General features: G+C 38.2%; 1 protein-coding gene across 2 annotated transcripts in view; it reads left to right on the top strand.

The window, feature by feature from the left end:
* CEP85L (centrosomal protein 85 like) overlaps positions 1–19,237 on the top strand; it is a 195,312-nt gene that overhangs the window by 60,464 nt on the left and 115,611 nt on the right. For both annotated transcript variants that reach the window (XM_053592057.1, XM_053592058.1), the window contains one exon: positions 17,739–18,526. In XM_053592057.1, coding sequence (XP_053448032.1) covers positions 17,739–18,526 — 788 coding nt within the window. The remainder of the gene's footprint in view (positions 1–17,738; positions 18,527–19,237) is intronic.

Genomic DNA, 19,237 nt, shown 5'->3' with positions numbered 1-19,237 from the left:
ATGTAAAATTTCAAACATATTACAAAGTAGAAAGAAGATGAAGTGAACCTATCTGTATACAATACCAGATTAATCCCTTATCAGATGGGTAGTGCATAAATATTTCCTCCCATTCTGTGGGTTGTCTCTTCCCTTTGTTGATTGTGTCCTTTGCTGTACAGAAGCTTTTTGGGTTGATGTGATTCCATTTGTCCAATTTTGCTTTGGTTGCCTGTGCTTTGGGGGTTGTTACTCAAGAAGTCCTTGCCAAGTCTGATGTCCTGAAGTGTTTCCCCCAGTGTTTTCTTCTAGTAATCTCATAGTTTCAGGTCTTAGATGTAAGTCTTTAATCCATTGTGATTTGATTTTTGTATATGGTGAGAGATAAGGGTCTATTTTCATTCTTCTGAATGTGGATACAGTTTTTGAAGCAACAAGACTGTCCTTTCGCCACTGTATGTTCTCGGCATTTTTGTCAAAGATAAGTTAACTAGAGATGTTTGAACCAAATGTAATATACTTATAACACATGACAATCTTATTTAAGCTGTTACTTCTTTGCTTACACCCACACCTTTGGTAATATTTTAAGCAAATAGAGAGCTCTCTCTTAACATTTCTTGAGCATTTATTTTATACAAGGCATCAGAATAAGAGGTTGCTTAATTGTTTCACTTAATTAAAAAATTGTATATTGAACACAGTTTTATACCCATTTTATAGATAAGGTAAATGAGATTTAGGCCATTCTCTAGCCTTTTCTGCTTATTTTATTAGTAGTCAATTCATTGGTGAATAATACTGTGTTTTTGCAACTTACCAACAATGAAACTTTTGGGAATCTACTAATAACTTACACTAATAACGTGACTTCCAGATATCACAGTGGATTAGTTGGTCTGTTAGACTGAAAATTAATAAAAATATCTATCTATAAGGTTTTATATTTTATTTATTGTGTATTACCTTAATTTTTAAATCATGAATACTGAGGTAAAATACAATTGTCTCTTTTTAATGATAAATAATAAGACTTAGAGAGTGTTAACGTATGTGGGACTGTATAGCTATGGAAGTAATAGGGATGGCATTCTCTAAGTCTGTCAAACTCCAGGCCCTCTTTAACCTTGCTGTGCTAGATACTTCTACTTGGAAGGGAGAACCAGAAGGAAAGAAGCCCTGTGAGGTGTAGTGTGTGGTATTATAGGTAACACTAGACTGAGAAACAGGACACCAGGATTCTGTTTTGAGCTCTGTGTTTAGACCTTGGACCTTACTTTTTCATTGCATATGGTAGTAGGTCAAAGGTTATGCAATGAACACTTTTTGTTTTGCTTGTGAAATCAAATAAAGATAGTATTCAAAATAGTTATGATTTATATTCTTTTATAAGTCAAATAATTATTTTGCTTTGCTCCTTATCTCTACTTAATTCTCCTGTTAATTTATATTGCTTACTTAATTCTCTTGTTAATTTATATTACTTAAAATAGAATTCTTAAACCTGGTTATATCATCATAGCTCTGTAGGATTGCAGAAATTGAAATTGTTTGTTGGAGTTATATTTTTGTGTCTTTATGGACTTAAATTTTATTTTCAGTGTTTATCACTGAGTCATTTTTGCTTTCTATAATTTTGCATCTTGGCATGATAGAGTATAAATGCCATACCTTGACCAAGCTGAGCTGACCTGAGTTGGTTTTAGAGAATATGAAGAACCATGGATCTCTGACCTTAGAAAGCTCTTTAGTCACACAGCTGTGGGTTTAGGGAAGGGGATTAATTGACTCCTCATCTCTCCAAACAATATAGGTGGATAGAGGATCAATAAATGAGATTGTTTTTCCTCTATTTATTTGAGTTCTTTCTAGATTTCTGGATGTTAGTCCTTTGTTGGATGTGTATTTGCAAATATTTTCTCCCATTCTGTAGGTTGTCTGTTTGTTGATTATTTCCCTTATTGTGCAGAAACTTTTATGTTTAATTCTCATTTATTTTTGTTTTTGCTGTATTTGGTTTTGGTTTCTTAGTCATAAACTTCTTGCATAGGCCAATGTCCAGAAGGGTTTTTTCTAAGTTTTCTTCTAGAATTGTTATGGTGTCAGATCTTATATGTAAGTCTTTAATCTGTCTTGAATTAATTTTTTGTAACTTGTGAGAGATGTAGATCTTGTTTCATTCTTTTGCATGTGGCTGTCCAATTTCTCTAGCACCATTTATTGAATAGAATGTCCTATCCCCAGTGTATGTTTTTGTCTGTTTTGTCAAAAATCACTTTATCTTAGCTATGTGGTTTTATTTCTGGGGTTCTCCATTCTGTTCCATTGGTGTGTACATCTCCCTTTATACCAGTACCATACTGTTTTGGTTACCATAGTTCTTGTAGTATATAATTTGAAGTCAGGTAATGTAATGCTTCCAGATTTGTTCTTTTTGCTTAAGATTGCTTTGGCTATTTGGGATTTTTGTTGTTGTTGTTGTTTCATAGGAAGTTTAGTATTATTTTTTCCAGATCTGTGAGAAATGACATTGGTATTTTGATAGGAATTACACTGAATCTGTAAATCACTTTGTGCAGAGTGGACATATTAGTCATGTTGATTCTTCATGAATGTAGGATATTTTTCTACTTGTTTGTGTCACCTGCGATTTCTTTCATCACTGTGTTGTAGTTTTCCGTGTAGAGATCTTTCACTTCCTTAGATAAGTATGTTGTTTGGTATTTTATTTTCTTTGCAGCAATTGTAAATGCTACTGAGTTCTTCATTTGACTCTCATTTCTCTGAGTTATACATAGAAATGCTACTGATTTGTATACTTTGATTTTTGTACTTGAGACTTCGCTGAATTTATCAATTCATGGAGTCTTTTTGGGGACTCGTCCAGGTTTTCTAGATACAAGATCATGTCACTGGCAAACCGGGAGAGTTTCCTGATTTGGATTCCCTTTATTTTTCTTTTCTCTTGCCTGATTGCTCTGGCTAGGACTTCCAGCAGTGTGTTAATAGAAGTGGTTACAGAGAGCACCCTTGTCTTGTTTCAGTTTTTATGGGGGAACGCTTTCAACTTTTCCCCATTCAGTATGATGTTGGATGTGAGATTGTTACATATGGCTCTTATTATTATCAGCTATGTCCCTTCTATACCTAGTTTGTTAAGGGTTTTTATCAAGAAGTGGTGCTGGATTTTACCAAGTGCTTTTTCTGTATCCATTGATGATAATTTGGTCTGTGTTTTGCTTTTGTTTCTGTGGTGAATCACATCTATTGATTTGCATGTGTTTTAATCATTCTTGCCCATTTGATCATGGCAATTTTTTTTTAATGTGCTGTTGAATTTTGTTTGCTATATTTTGTTAAGGATTTTAGGATCTGTGTTTGTAAGGGATATTGGTCTGTAGTTTTGTGGCTGCTGCTGTGTGTCCTTTCCTGGTTTTGATATCAAGGAGGTATTGGCTCTGTGGAATGAATTAGGGAGGATTCCCTTCTTAATGTTATGGAACAGTTTTAGTAGAACAGATGTCAGTTCTTCTTTTTAGGTTTGGTAGAATTTGGCTATAAATCTATTTGGTCTGGTGCTTTTTCTTTTTGTTGGGATTTTTTTTTTTTTTTTTTTTTGAGATAGAGTCTCACTGTGTTGCCCTTGGTAGAGTGTGGTGGCATTACAGCTCACAGCAACCTCAAGCTCTTGGGCTTAAGTGATTCTCTTGCCTCAGCCTCCCAAGTAGACAAGTAGCTGGGACTACAAGCACCCACCACAACGCCCAGCTATTTTTTTGTTGTAGTTGTCATTGTTATTTAGCAGGCCCGGGCTGGGTATGAATCCACCAGCCCCAGTGTATGTGACTGGCGCCCTAACCACTGAACTGTGGGCACCGAGGGGATATTTTTTAATATTGTTTCAATCTTACTACTCATTATTGGTCTTTTCAGGAGTTCTTTACCTTTCTGATTCAGGAGTGGGAGGTTGTGTGTTTCCAAAATTTTATCCATCTCTTCTAGGCTTTCTAGTTTGTATGCATAAAAGTTTTCCTAGTACGCATGGGTGATATTTGGTATTTCTGTGGTATCAATTGTAATATCTCCTTTTTCATTTCTGATTGAGTTTATTTGAACCCTTTTTCTTCTTTTCTTGGTTAATCTAGCTAATGGTCTTTTGATTTTGTTCATCTTTTTAAGGAACCAACTTTTTGTTTTGTTCATCCTTGGCATTGTTTTATTTAGTTCTTCTCTGAACTTTATTTCTTTTGTTTTGCTAGCTTTAGGTTTGGTTTGTTGTTTTTCTAGCTCCTTGAGGTGTGCATTAGGTTGTTAATTAGTGATCATTTTGTCTTTTCTATGTAAGCATTTAAGGCTATGAATTTCCTCCTTAGCACTGCTTATGTTGTATCCTATAGATTTTTGGAAGTTTGTGTTCAGTTCAAAAAATCTTTTGATTTCCATCTTAATTTTGTCATTGACCTAAGGATCATTCAATAGCAAGTTGTTTGGTTTTCATGACTTTGTGTAGATTTGAGCATTTGTCTTGGAATTGATTTCTAGTTTCATTGCACTGTGGTCTGAGAAGATACTTGCTTTTTATTTTTCTGAATTTTCTGAGACTTTTGTGGCATAACATATGATCTATTTTAGAAGATGCCCTAGTTCCTGATGAGAAGAATGTATATTCTGTAGTTTTTTGGTAGAATATTCTATAAATGTCTGTCAGGTTCATTTGTTCTAGAGTCCCGTTTAAGTCCACTATCTCTCTTTTGATTTACTATCTCAATGATATGTCTAGTTCTGTTGGTGGTATGTTGAAGTCCTAGGGTATTTGATGCTGTTTTTTATTTCTTTGCTAAGGTCTAGTAGAATTTGTTTTATGGATGTGGAGCTCCTATGTTAGGTGCATATATATATTTAGGATTGTTAAATTTTTTTTGCTAAATTGCTTCCTTTATCATTATATAATGACTATCTTTGTCTTTTATAAACATTGTTGATTTAAAGTTTGTTTTGTCTGATATGAAAAGAGCTACTCCTGCTTGCTTTTGATTTCCATTTGTGTGGAATATTTTTTTCTATCTGTTTACCTTGAGTCTATGAGAGTCCTTGTGAGTTAGACGGGTTTCTTGGAGATATTGTATACTTTAGTTGTGTTTTTTCATCCATTCAGCTAATCTATATTTTTTTAAAAACAGCATTAAAACTGTTTATATTCAATGTTATTATTGATATGTGAATCATATCTGGTTTACCATATTACCATGTTGAATCATACCTTGTTGCTCACACACTCCCACCCCACCCCCATGTAACTTTTTAATAAGATCTCTGAGCTTTCCCTTTGGGTGTTTTTACACTGGTGGGTATCAAGTGTTCTGTTCCCCTTTTACACATTTCCTATATGGCAGATTGAATGGTTACAAATTCCCTTAGTGTTTCTATGTCTGGGAAAGACTATTTCTCCTTTGTTTATGAAACTTAGTTTTACAAGGTACAGAATTCTAGGCTTGCAGTTATTCTGTTTAAGAAGACTAAAAATTGTATCCAGGTCTCTCTGGCTTGAAAAGTCTCTGGTGAGAAGTCTATTGTTCATTTGTAGGTTTTCCTTTGTGCTTTAGTTGTTGCTTTCATCTTGTAGCTTGTAGGATTTTCTCTGTCATTTAGACTTTGGTCAGACTGATAACTGTGTCTTGGCGACATACTGTTGTTATGAATCTTCCAGGTCTTTGATTACTATAAATATCTATATCTCTGACAATACCAGGGAAGTTTTTTTCAATTATTCTGCTTTTTGCTTTTTCTTCCCTTCAGGGGTACCTATAATTTTTATAGTAGCTTATTTTACCTAGTCCCATAATTCTCTGAGGGATTTTTTTTAATTCTTTTTTCTACATTTTTGACTGATTAATTTAAAATTTTTATCTTCAAGCTCTGAAATTGTTTCTTCTCCTTGGTGTGTAGTCCATTGTTAAAGCTTTCTGCTGTATTTTGAAATTCTCTGCAGATGTCTTTCTTTAAGTTCTGCTATATGTATTGTGTTACCTTTTTAATATTTTTTTATTCATGCCCTGAATTATTTTTTTCATTTCTCTGTGTTGGTTTTCAACTTTTTGATCTATCCTATTCATCTTATTAGCCATTCATATTCTGAATTCCACATCTGACATTTCAACAGTTTCCTTTAAGTTGGGGTCCATTGGTGGCAACTTATTTGTGATCCTTTGGGATTGTTGAAACAGCTTGTTTTTGTTTTTGTTTTTGTTTTTTTCACCTTCCCTCCCTCATTTTATCACCCTCGGTAGAGTGCTGTGGCGTCACACAGTTCACAGCAACCTCCAACTCCTGGGCTTAGGTGATTCTCTTGCCTCAGCCTCCTGAGTATCTGGGACTACAGGTGCCTGCTACAATGCCCAGCTATTTTTTTTTTGTTGCAGTTTGGCCGGGGCCAGGTTTGAACCCACCACCCTCAGTATATGAGGCCGGCGCCCTACCCACTGAGCCACAGGTGCCACCCGAAACAGCTTATTTTTCATGTTACCAGACTTCTTATACTGGTTCCTGCTCATCTGGGACCTCTCCTCTCATCTCAGGACAAATAAATTTGTGATGTACCTGTTCTTCTCTGCTGGGAGCTCTCCTACTTAGCGAAAAGAAAGGAAGGTTCCTGGATTATACACTTATGTCCACCTCCAGACTGACTCTGCAGAAGTCAAGTGGATGCACTGAGATCCTGTAATGCAGCTGTTTTCCAGTGTTGACCCATTCCCCTGTGGTTGTCACAGTCCAAGCCACTGCTGGGACTGTCATGCTAAGTGGTGGGTGGTCTCCAGGCTACCATTGGACATTTGGCAGCAGGTGGGTGTGCCTTCTCCACAGAGGCAGGTAGTGTAGGAGTTTTCTTTTCCTGGCAGCTGTGGTGGCAGTGGTGCCGGGGTAAGGGTATTTAGTGGTGCCCATGGTGTAAGGCTATGGGCATTGGCTCCCAGGAGGTCCAGATGTAGTGATGGTATAGAGAGGGAGGAAGCTGAAGGAGTGGGGCCATGGTGGTGGAATGTAGGTGGTGTGAGATGGGCGAGGCTGGGGCAGCCTGTAAGGCACCAGGTGATGGGAGCTGGCTGGCACATGGTAGGTGAGCTCATGGCAGCCAGGTGGGGCACCACAGGGTGGGGCAACCAGAGTTGCACTAGCACATCCTTGGCAGAGCTGCTGCCTTGTCATGGCAGCTTGCAGAGGGTGAGCATCACTGAAGGAAAGTTGCCCTGGCTGTTGCTTTCTCTCTTCCCAGGAAGGGTAGTGGCAGCTGCTATGGTGCCACTCAGGTGGCAGCAGTGGTGGTGCTACCCGATGCTACCATTGGTGGATACTGGGGGCTGTGGGCACCTGTTCTCCTGGGATCTTCCAGTGTGGGGATGAGGAAAAGGGGGCACTCAGTCATCATGGGGCAAGAGAGAGCACATGTCCTGTCCATTCCCTCCCCAACCTGGCAGGTGCCAAGGGAGGTGGCTGCAGTGGAGCCAACCCCTGTGTTGACTAGGCACTCTGCGGCTGAGAGCTCAGAATGGTGTCAGTTATAGTGAACCAGAATCAGAAGCTTGAGGGATCTTGGCATGTTTGCTCTCTGGTACAGTGCTCCTGCATAGTCTCAAACAACTCCAATCAGTCTGGCAGCCTGCTGCAGGTTGTAGTGGTGGATGCTGCCGCAGTGGTGGCCCCCTTGCCATTCAAGTGGCAGCATCTATAGGGAAAGTGGGGAGCTCTCTCCTCTGACCCTTTCCCCATTTGTGGGTGCTTTCCTCCAGGTACCTTCAGGTCCTTCAGGTTCTCCCAGCTTTCCTCTTTTTCACTTTGGGTGTTTCCCTTAGAGTCTTTGATAATTCACAATGCTCTTTTTAATATAATCCAACCATAGGTGAACATCTACTTGGCAACTTTTTATGCTCTGCTTGAGAGCACAGTGTACAGACTCTTTCTAGTCTGCCATTTGTAAGAATTCATTATTGAGTTTATTAAATAAAGAGTTCTTCATATAATCTATATAAAAGTGTCTATCACATCATGATTTGAAAAAAATTTCTCCTAATTCTGTGCGTTGTCTTTTCTTGTCCTGAGGGTATTATTTGCAGCAAAAATATTTTAAATTTTGATGAGGTCCAATTTATCTTTATATTCTTTTGTGTTTGGGCTTTTGCTTTGTATCTAAGAAACTATTAGCTAACATTGGTCTTGAAGATTTAAACATATGGTTTCTTCTAAGAGAATTCTTTATAATTTTAACTGTTATATTTAGACCTGTGATTCATGGATGATATATGCAACTTTATTCTTTTGCCTGTGGTTATTTAGTTATATTATCTCTATGCATTCTTTTAGATGTTACTATAGAAATTATAATATATCCCCCTCAGCCGACTATTTACAATGGTAAGCAGAATCTTTGTTCTCCTCTCAGGACCTTAGAACTTACCTCTGTTTTCAATTACGTGTCATAATTGGCTGATATTTTGGTTTTATCTTTCTATTTTTTGCCCACAAATTAGATGTTATTTTTATTCTTTTATGCAATTGTTATTTATTTTACATTTAATCTATAATTCATATCCCCCCCATCCTTCCTTTTGGAAACTCAGAACTCACTATTCTTTATCCTGAAAGAAATTTAAAGCAGTTGTTTTTAGTGAGTCTGGGGGTAAACTTTGATTTTGCTTAGCTAAAAATATATTTTGCTCTTAATCTCGAAAGATAGTTTTCCTGAAATAATAGTTTTTGGATGTCAGTTACTTATGCTTAACCCTTTGCAGATAATTGGTCAACCGTGTTCTGGATTCCATTACTGGCTGTCATTCTCAGATAGTGATATTGTTTTATGAATAGTCTGCCTTTCTCGGTGGCTCAGTTCTTCTCATTTTCTGGTATTTAATAGTTTTGTCCAGCTTGGCAGCTATATAACAGTAGAATTGTAAACCTTGAGGGAAGGCCTATATTGTGAGTAATATCTTTGTATTGTCTTTTCTACCTAGCACAGTGCTTTGTACATAAAATACTCCTAAGGAAATGCCTTAGTTGAATTATTGTGGAATTACTGTATATAATAATAGTTCCTTTCCTACTCATGTGTGCTTTAGAATATTTAAAAATATTTACTTAAAAATATAGAGAATACTTAGAAGTGTTTATTTGTAATTTAAAAAAAAGGAAAGGTTATATGTGGCATAAAATATTTGTGTATATTTCATATGATATCATGGTATTACCAGGAAAAGAAAAAAATTTGCCATGTATAATATAAGACTTAATTATTGTCTTTGAGGTTAGGGTTAATATAACATTTTTATTTAAAATAATAAATGTTTAATTATATTTCCTATTGACTGGTCAGCATATTAAAATGTTATATATTTTTTAAAAAAGATATTATTTTTTAAACCAGAATGTTTCAATATTTCAATAAAAGTCTCCTGATTACTTTTTTTAAAGTATAAACACTTGTGATTTATTGTTACAGTATAGATCTAGAGTACTAAAGGGTGTCATCTTTTTTTTTTTTACATTTAATTCCTTTTTACTGTCAGAAGGATAGAGTGGAAAGAGAAAAAGAGACTTTCCCTATATAGAAGAGAAGATAGAATCCATGTATTCATTTACCTATTGCCAGATAAGAATAACATGCCAGTGAAACAGAAAATTGGGATTTTGTTTAGAATTCAGAAATCTTTTGTCTTAGATATAATTCACTTGCATTATCAGGTGATAGAGATGTCCTTCTCTTACATTCTGCCCTTAGAAGTTTAAACCTATCAGAAACCATTGGCTGTTCTATGCCCCCTATGAATGGTATAAACCTTGTTTTCTGGTTTTTAAAATGTCTATCCTGTGCTAATTTCAGATTTCACTGTTGTAACCTACATGTGGGCTATATGCTGTCATAATAACCTTCATTTGGGATTTGTGGCTACAATTAGGTAGCTTAATAAAGCATATTAGGAATTGCATTTTATCTACCTTCAATTAACTGTTTCCTTAGGGCAAAATAACATTTTTAAAGTGTAAGAATTATTAAATTTAACATTTTCTCTACTCACTTGTTGAAGATATATTGGTCTTTTATTTCAGACACTCTTACTGTCAAATATTTAGTTCCTTGGTCAGTTATTCATGTGTATGTATGTGCACATGTGTGTGAGTAGACTAAGCTTTGGTACTTCGTTTTGACAGTAATGAGTTCTGAATGTCATAGTAAATCAGATTTTACACGAGCACGCAGATACTGGTCCTGGTTGAACTTGAGATATTGAAGCTTGAAGGCTTCAGAACTGGACTCAGACCCAGACGGAATGATGTTACAGTGAATGGAACAGCAAAATCACTTATTTAAAAGTGGTATTTAATGTCCTTAGTCTATCTACTGTTTCAGAATCTGGAAAAGGGTACCAGATTCTAGCCAACTTTTTGGTATGATAAGGTTTGAAAGTATTTTTTTTTTTCCCCTAAAAGATAAAGGTCTTGCTCTGTCACCCAGACTGGTGCAGTGCTGTGATTGTAAATCACTGCAATGAGCCCTGAACTCCTGGGCTCAAGTGATACTCCTGCCTTTGTCTCCTAAGTGGTTGGGACTACAGGCCTGTACTGTAATGCTCAGATAATTAAAAAATACACACACACACACACACATATTGTAAGAGACAAAGTCTTGCTATGTTGTCTAGCCTGGCCTCAAACTATCCTCCCACCTTGGCCACCCAAAGTGCTGAGATTTACAGGCATGAACTATTGCTCCCAGGCTGAGGAGTTTTAATAAGAAACTATTAGGCGTAAATGATAAATGTTGTTCAATGTAATATTCTTATGAACAGTGTATATCAAATAGAAATATTTTTAGTTTACAGGAATAAACACTAATGTAGTGTAGAATTGGTTTTATATCACTAATTACTTATTTTCTCTGCATTTGGGAAATATTGAGTTAGTGAAAGCAGACAGAAAAGTAGCACATTATCAAATATAAGTAGCAGCCAAGACTGAAATGTGGTCTTAGAGGTTTCAGCTGTGACATGGGAACTGAGATAGTAAACTGTATATTATTCAGATTTTAGTAACAGTATTTTCTATTTGAAATACAATAGAACCTCCATAGTTAACTACCTCCCTACACTGACCTCCTCATTAAGTTGACCTCATTTTCATAAGCCAGACATATACAACAAGGATGTTTCAGTACGGTAGGCTGAGCTCCTTATGTTGACACCTCCATATGTTGAGGTAATCAACTTACAGAGATCCTACTGTAATATTTCAAATTCTTTGAGGTCATATAATATCTTTAGAGAATTTATGTTCCTTGAAAAGGAATTAAAATAAGACATTAGTAAAAGCATCTTTCTCATTTTGCTCTTTTTCCATTATGCAGAGGTTCCCTTTGTTTATTAAGTTGGGTGTATTCTTGCAGACTTTTCCTTTGCACATATTATTTTTCTTAATATATGTATTTACATATATATTCACATACATGTATTCATATTTTAAATATTGATACGTACAGATTTCCTTTCTTCTTCCAAAGACTAAAACAGTTTTTGTTCCTGTCATCATAGTATGGTACAGCCTTTCATAATTTTATGAGTATGATAGGGAATGAAATTTTACTACTAGTGAGGGTGAGCATTTTTTTTTGCAGTTTTTGGCTGGGGCTGGGTTTGAACCTGCCACTTACGGTATATGGGGCTGGTGCTTCTACTCCTTTGAGCCACAGGCACTGCCCAGCATCTTTGTTTTTTTAACATGTATTTTCTAGTTGCATTTCTTGTTTGGTGATTTGCTTATAGATTTTTTTTTTTTTTCTGTTTTAAAATTGGGTTGCTAGTTTTTTGAACCAGGTTACATTGATTGCATTTGTTAGGTAAAGTCCCTCTTATAATTGTGTCCCCCCCCCAAAAAAATAAAATCTATTAGAACATAAAAAAATTGGGTTGCTAGGTTTTTTATTGATTTCTTGAAGCTCTTTATGGATATTTAGCCTTTTGTCTGTTATATTGAAAATAATATTTACTTTTATCTTTTTTGGTGACATAATAACATTTGTCTTTGTGCCAGGACTACTTCTGAGTACTTAATATGTATTATTTAATTCTCAGTGTTGCTGTCTACAGTCTGATGCAAGATTAAATAACTTGTTTGAGCACACGTGACAATCTTAAGTGGTAGATCCAGGATTTAAATTTATAAAGGCTGATTTCAAAACTGTTACATTTAACCTTCTTTGGTATTGTTACTTGCAGTGTTCTCCTGTCCCTCTCCCTTCCCCCTCCTCCCCTTCCCCCTTCTCTTCCCCTTTGCCTGGTTTACCTGTAATTTTTAAATGTAAATAATTGAAAATTTCAAATTTGATATAAAGCTTGTTTTTACTTTTTAGAAATATAAAGATTTTTTAGGAGTTATGATAATTTTAACTCAAATATTCCTTTAGAAATATTAATGCAAATATATATGTAATTCTATAATATATCCATACAAATATTTCATAAACTTTTGGGGACGTTTGTTCTATTTCTGTTTGGAACCATCCTCACTAGCATATTCCTCTGTATTTTCTTGTTCTATGATTATTGTTATAGTCTCTTAATAATTCTGGTTGCCAATTGTTTTGCTTTAACTCTGCTACTGAAATAATCATTTTTTTTCTTTTTTAATTTGAGGTAGAGTCTCACTTTGTCACCCTCAGTAGAGTTCCATGGTGCCATAGCTCACAGCAGTCCTTGGGCTCAAGCAATCCTCTTGCCTCAGCCTCCTGAGTAGCTGGGACTATAGGCACCTGCCACAACACTTGGCTATTTTTAGAGAAGGTGGGGGTGGGAGGTCTCACTCTTGCTTAGGCTGGTCTCGAACCTTTGAGCTCAGGCAATCCACCCACCTTGGCCTCTCAGAGTGCTAGGATTATAGGTGTGAGCCACTATGCTGGGACTGAAATTATCATCTTAAGTACAGCTTTGATCCTGCTACTCATTCCTTTGTTTGGAAAGTCAGTGATATCACATTTTGTGCTAAATGAAGGCCAGGCTCTTTCCTTAGTAGTTTATGTGAAGATTTATACTCTGCTTCCCATTTATCTTCAAGTATCTTGAGCAGCTATTCTTGGCCGTTACCGCCATACTGTGGACAAATGGAATATTTGTTTTTCTTCTTTTGGAGCCATATTCTTGTAGCTTCATACTTGGATCACTGAATGTTCTTAATCAGCAGAGGAATCTGACTGGCTGATTGAGCAGATCCTAAACCTAAAGATATTTGGAACTTCACAGAATTTTGCGGAGGGCCGGAGAACCAGGCTTAAGGTTAAGCTTCTAGACAATTATGCCTCAAGTCACATCTGGGGACTATTACTTTTTTGCCCACCAACCTGCCTAACTAGTGCCACTTCTGAGCTAGGAATTTGATTCTGCAGCCACTGTGGGGCCTCCTGTGGTACCGCCATTGTGGAAGATGTCTGTGCTGTTGCTGTACCAGCCAAAAGACGGTAGCTCCTCACAGAGCCTACTTTCTCATGTGGCCCACTTCCAACCGAAATCTTGTGCCAGTCTTCTGAATGTCTATGTCATTGTTGCAGGTATGTTGGGAATTGAGGCATAAAATTTATTTTGGAAGGTTGGACTCAATAGTGTAAAAATTTTCCTAAATAAAGATTCTTTAGAAGCTCATAGCCAACCAGACTGTGATAAATATTCACTGTAATACTTTTGCTCATATTCTTACACTTGTGGTGTCTTTCCCTTTTTATCTCCTAATGAATATATTTTATGTAAAGACCAACTAGAATACTATGTTTTGAATTAGTCTGCTTGGTTCACTCTGATCCGAATGTTCTTATGATTTTTATCTACATATCTTTTGTTATTTGATTTTTAAAAAACATCCAAGGACACAAACGTGTTCTGGTATAATAGCCAAATAGTATGGGGAGATATAAAAGAAGTTGTGAAAGTTGCCTTTCGCCACTCACCTCCAAACCACCCCCCCCCCCCGTTCAAATTGCTGTCTCGTTTCTAAATACGTGCTTCTAGGGTGGTTTGGGGGCCCTGGGGTGGCGAGGGCCTGCCCATGACAGGCGCTAAAAGATTGTCTTGTCTCTGCTCTCGCCTCCCATCTTGCTGTTTCACTCTCTTGTTCACTTTTATCTTGATTGTTGAACACACTAAAAGCAACATCTGGCAAGTGTTGTGAGAATGGGGGGGCCCCAGGGCCAATTATTGAAGTTAACCTTCTAATCTCTGGGGATGACGGACTGATGAAATGAGACCCTACCATTACCCCTCTCTCAGGGGTTATCAGGTCTATTTTCGTCAATACTAGTATATTTATGAATGGCATGAGCTGATCAGCTCCCCGAAAGGGCTGGATTTTCATCAGGGCTCTGTATCACCTCTCTGGCTTAATGATGTACCGTTTCATCCCTTCTATGAGACACATGAGAATGAGATTTCTTTTTTTTTTTTTTTTTTTTTTTTGGCCGGGGCTGGGCTTGAACCCGCCACCTCCGGCATATGGGACCGGCGCCCTACCCGTTGAGCCACAGGCGCCGCCCAAGAGAATGAGATTTCTTAAGTTTTACTCCCTGTTGGCCCCAGCCCCACTGGTAGTTTCATTTGGGATCCTGAAAGGGGACGGCTGTCCTTGCCACAGGGTATTGGAGAGGTTGGGCAGCATTTAAGTCCTCCGCAAAAACTTGCACCTGGGCCCAAGTGTGCATTTTCTCTTTTGGGATGCAGCAGTGAATTATACTAAGGCCTCTCCTTGTGAGATCAAAAGAGAACTGGGCTCTGAAACTCAGTAAACTTTGCTTAGTCGTTAGAAAACCGGCTAAGTCTTGTCTGGCACTGTTTAAGGTCTTCTGTAGAAAAAGCAATGTGTGTTCTTGTGATTAACGTTAGCTCTCATTAACCCCTTGCCTGTGGTTAACCAGTGGCTAACTCCTGTAAAGGACAAAGGGGTCTAGGGCCAGGTTTAAGGCTGGGTTGAGGATGTATTGGTGGGTAGAGTGCTGGTTCAGGGGCAGAGGCTGGAATTCCCTTAAGGATTAGGAGGTTTGGTGGGAGCTTCAGAGTTTTCTAAACTGGGGTTTAAAAAATTCAAGGTTTAGATAAGAGATCTAGGATCATCCAGTTTTATATACATGGTATTGTACTAGGGTGTAAGTTCCTCGTGCCTCTGGGTTTTCTTGTAAGGCCATAAATGCTGAAAATAAGGGATTTGGGGCCATTTCTTCTGTCATTTGCAGAAGAGGTCTAATTGGAGGATAGTATTATATAGTTTATATTCCTATTGACTGGTCAGACCTCCCTGTCATTCAGCTTACATTGGAGCCAGGCAGTGTTACATAGGAATAAGAGTTTTTCCCTTTTTTTCCTATCTTATTTAAAGGAAGCCCAATTTTGGAGGAAACGGTTGAAGGGAGACTTCTCTGGTTCTCAGGACAAGACCTGAAAGAAAGGGATAAAAAGGGGTCATAATAGTCACCTGGAGGCTGGTAGGGGTAATAATAGCGCCCTAGGGAGCTCACAGGCTAGGGGAAGCTACAGGCCTCCCCATTCTCTCCCCTGCCTATTCCTTGTTTTGAAGGTGTCTATGATGGCATGTGTTCCTGGACCCTCCTCCCCACCCTGGAAGTCATGGCCTTGGCGAGGAGACTTCCACATCTGTGAACCTGGGGGGGCCGGGGTCAGAAATTGTCCAACGGCTTGAGTATGGGCTTTGTCCAGTTATTAGTGATCCCATGCTAAGATGCATTGCTCCAGCACTGGCATTAGGTTCCAAGACTTCTCATAATTTCATTATCTTCTCACATCTGATGGAGCATTTTTAGCTCAGACAAGGTGGTTAAAGGGAATCTTAAAGGCTCTTCTTTCTATCTTCGTGTAAAATTTGATGTCATCCAGTTTTGTTCTTACAAATGTGCAGCTAACCTCCATAGGAGTTCTTTTATGCCAAAGTACCTCTACTCTATAGAATTCAACCAAATGTCTGATCAAGCAAGATCATAATCCAAGTTCCCTTTCCCTGGGTCACCCTGTCTATCCTTATAAACCTTCCACAAAAACCTAGCACAAACATAGCAAGTGTGGTTATTAGCTAACATTATACAGGCAAACAGTGTAAGCGCATCCCAGCCTTGCAAGGTGGCATATTAAGTCACAATCATCTTTCTTCCAAATCTGGGGAAGCAGTACAGAGAAGTAAGAATGAGGTCTAGCAGCAGAGGCTAGGTCTGGAATTTCCATGACTTAGTGATCATTTAGGCTTCTGTGTGGCATGGGGAAATCCTCTGCCAGTTCTCTAAGCTGTGGTTACCCAGTTTCTGGTGACAGTTTGAATTCACGTGGCCTGAGGAGAGACACTTAGCCACCTTGGTCAGGGGCAGCCGTGGTCAGCCAAATGGAGGGAGGTTATGCACCCATAACTCAGAGGGAAAACGGGGAAGCAGTGAGACACTGGAATGTGCTTACCTCAAAGTATGATACGACAGTCCGCCTTATGTGATGTCTCCTGGCTGGCTGGTCACAAAGATGTTACCAGCTTCCTAGTGGAGCTTTTTCCAAATTCTTGGTGTTCATGGGAAAAGAATTTCAGGACCTGCCATACAAGCCAAACAAGGAAGAGCTTTTTTGTTGAAAGTGAAAGTACACTCTCAGAGAGGAGAGTGGGCAGGCTCAAAAGAGAGCAGCTACCCTGGGAGGAAGCGTTTTTAGGTCTTTGGTAGTCTTATTACTGAGGGGAGGCATATTCAAGGTCAAGGGCTTGTTTTTTACTAAATATTTGGGTTTTTCTTAAATCATTTGTTCCATTTTCTTACTTTATATGGTTGTCTGGGAACAACCATGACATGGTTGCTGTCATGGTGATTTCAAAGGGGAAGAAATTTTAAAACCACAATGTGAGTGATATCATAATTAGCTAAAGTTCATGTAAGATGGCAGAGATATCTGACAAGCTGGTTGAAGCTTGTTCTTGCCTATGGTTTCTGATTATTTACCATTACTGCAGGAGTTCCTTTACTAATATTTCTAATTTGAATCGAGTTTATGGAGGTGCTAAAATATTCAGGTTTGGCACAGATTTCCAAATTTCAGGGAAGAATGAAAAGTGTCATTTTCTGATCAGAGTTATTTCTGAGACTTAACTGCTGGCATGTGAGAAAGACCTCTCTACACTTGATCTTAGCCAAAAGGCCGAAAAGTGATGAGAAAGACCTCTCAGAGGGATTTCGATTTTTTTCTTTTAAAGGCATAATACTTTGAGTAAATTGGGTAAATATAAAACTGTTTTCTAATCATTTACTGTATTTATCTGTAAATACATATGATAAAAGGGCATATATTTTATTATGTATTCATATTTAGAAAATAATATTCGAAAATGTATTTAACTTTTTTTTTTGAGACGGAGTTTTACTTTGTTATCCTCGGTAGAGTGCTGTAATATCACAGCTCACAACCTCAAACTCTTGGGCTCAAGTGATTCTCTTGTCTCAGCTCCTGAGTAGCTGGGACGACAGGCACTTGCCACTACGCCTGGCTATTTTCTGGCTCAGGCTGATCTCGAACTGTGAGCTCAGGGCAATCCACCCGCCTCGGCCTTCCAGATGATTAGACTTTTTAAAGGTACACTTAAAGGATTAATAATAATTTCCCCATTTTGAGGAATTACCTCTGAAAAACTTGAGTTGCATTTTGCCTCATTCTCTATTGTCTGTTAATTATAACTAATTTGGTGATCTTTTCTCTTTACAGATCATTCAACTTCAAGTGGCACATTATCTTTTAAGCCTAGTCGATCATTGATTACTCTTCCTACTGCTCATGTGATGCCATCTAATTCCAGCGCTTCAATTTCTAAACATAGGGAATCCTTGGCATCACATGGCTCAACATGGAGTACAAACCTCCTGCAGTCACTGGGGAGCCACAGTAGAGGGGAGCAGGACTCATCACTGGACATGAAGGACTTCCGGCCCCTTCGGAAATGGTCATCTTTATCCAAACTCATTACCCCCGATAACTGCAGCCAGGGTGGCCCTGCACACTCAGAGGAGTCAAGCAATGGTTTGGAAAAGACAGGGAGGGGCAAGGCTTTAATATCACAGCTAAGGACAGTTGGGCCTAGCTGCTTACATGATAGTATGGAGATGCTTAAGTTAGAGGACAAGGAAATAAATAAGAAGGGGTCATCAACTCTGGACTGCAAGTACAAATTTGAGAGCTGCAGCAAAGAGGACTTCAGAGCCTCTTCCTCTACTCTTAGGAGACAGGCCTTAGATATGACATATAGTGCCTTACCTGAAAGCAAGCCCATTGTGAGGAACTCAGAGGGTTTTGAATCTCCAAAATACTTAATGCTTGGTCAACAGGCAGTAGATGGAGTTCCCATTCAGCCCTCTGTAAGGACTCAGATGTGGCTTACGGAACAGTTGCGGACAAACCCTTTGGAAGGTAGAACTACAGAAGATTCTTACAGTTTAACTCCTTGGCAACAACAACAAATCGAAGAGTTTCGACAAGGAACTGAAGCACCAACGCAGGTAAGGCTTAAAATCTAATCTTTGCTTCCCTCCTGTGGATGTCAGGAGTACAGCAGCACACTTGCAAGTAAGCAAATGACCGTGTCCACAGCCACAGATGGCTTTGCTTTTCCTTTCCCCTGCAAGTTGTGTGATGAACAAAATTTACAAAGCATTTGAGACTAATTTAATTAACACGAAAAACTTAAAACTTTGTATATAATTTAGTCTTTCCTTTTCATTTGCTAAATGGGTATAAAAGTAAACAGAGAAAACCATATCTAAAGAAACTTGTAAACAAAACCAAAGGGGTATGAAGTCATGGATTTTGTTTCTGGTTCTATAAGATTTAGAACCTGGATGATTCTTTACCTGTTACTTTTTCTTGGCCTTGATTTCCTAATCTATAAAATGAGAAGCGGGAACTATAGTCATTTGTAAAGTTTTCATAATCATTGAAAATGTATCGAAAATATTTATAAATTAGATGTGCTTATTTAAAATATCGAACTGGGTATCAAGATTTTTTAAGGAGGCCGGGTGAAGTGGCTCACACCTGTAATCCTAGTACTCTGGGAGGCCAAGGTGGGTGGATTGTCTGAGCTCAGGGTTGGAGACCAGCCTAAGCGAGAGGGAGACCCCGTCTCTAAAAATAGCCAGGCATTGTGGCGGGCGCCTGTTGTCCCAGCTCCTTGGGAGGCTGAGGCAAGAGAATTGCTTGAGCCCAAGAGT

The sequence above is a fragment of the Nycticebus coucang genome, chromosome 5, assembly GCF_027406575.1.
Source record: "Nycticebus coucang isolate mNycCou1 chromosome 5, mNycCou1.pri, whole genome shotgun sequence".
Taxonomy (NCBI): domain Eukaryota; kingdom Metazoa; phylum Chordata; class Mammalia; order Primates; family Lorisidae; genus Nycticebus; species Nycticebus coucang.
Note: the sequence above shows the minus strand (reverse complement) of the source record. Positions and strands in the feature narration are given on the sequence as shown.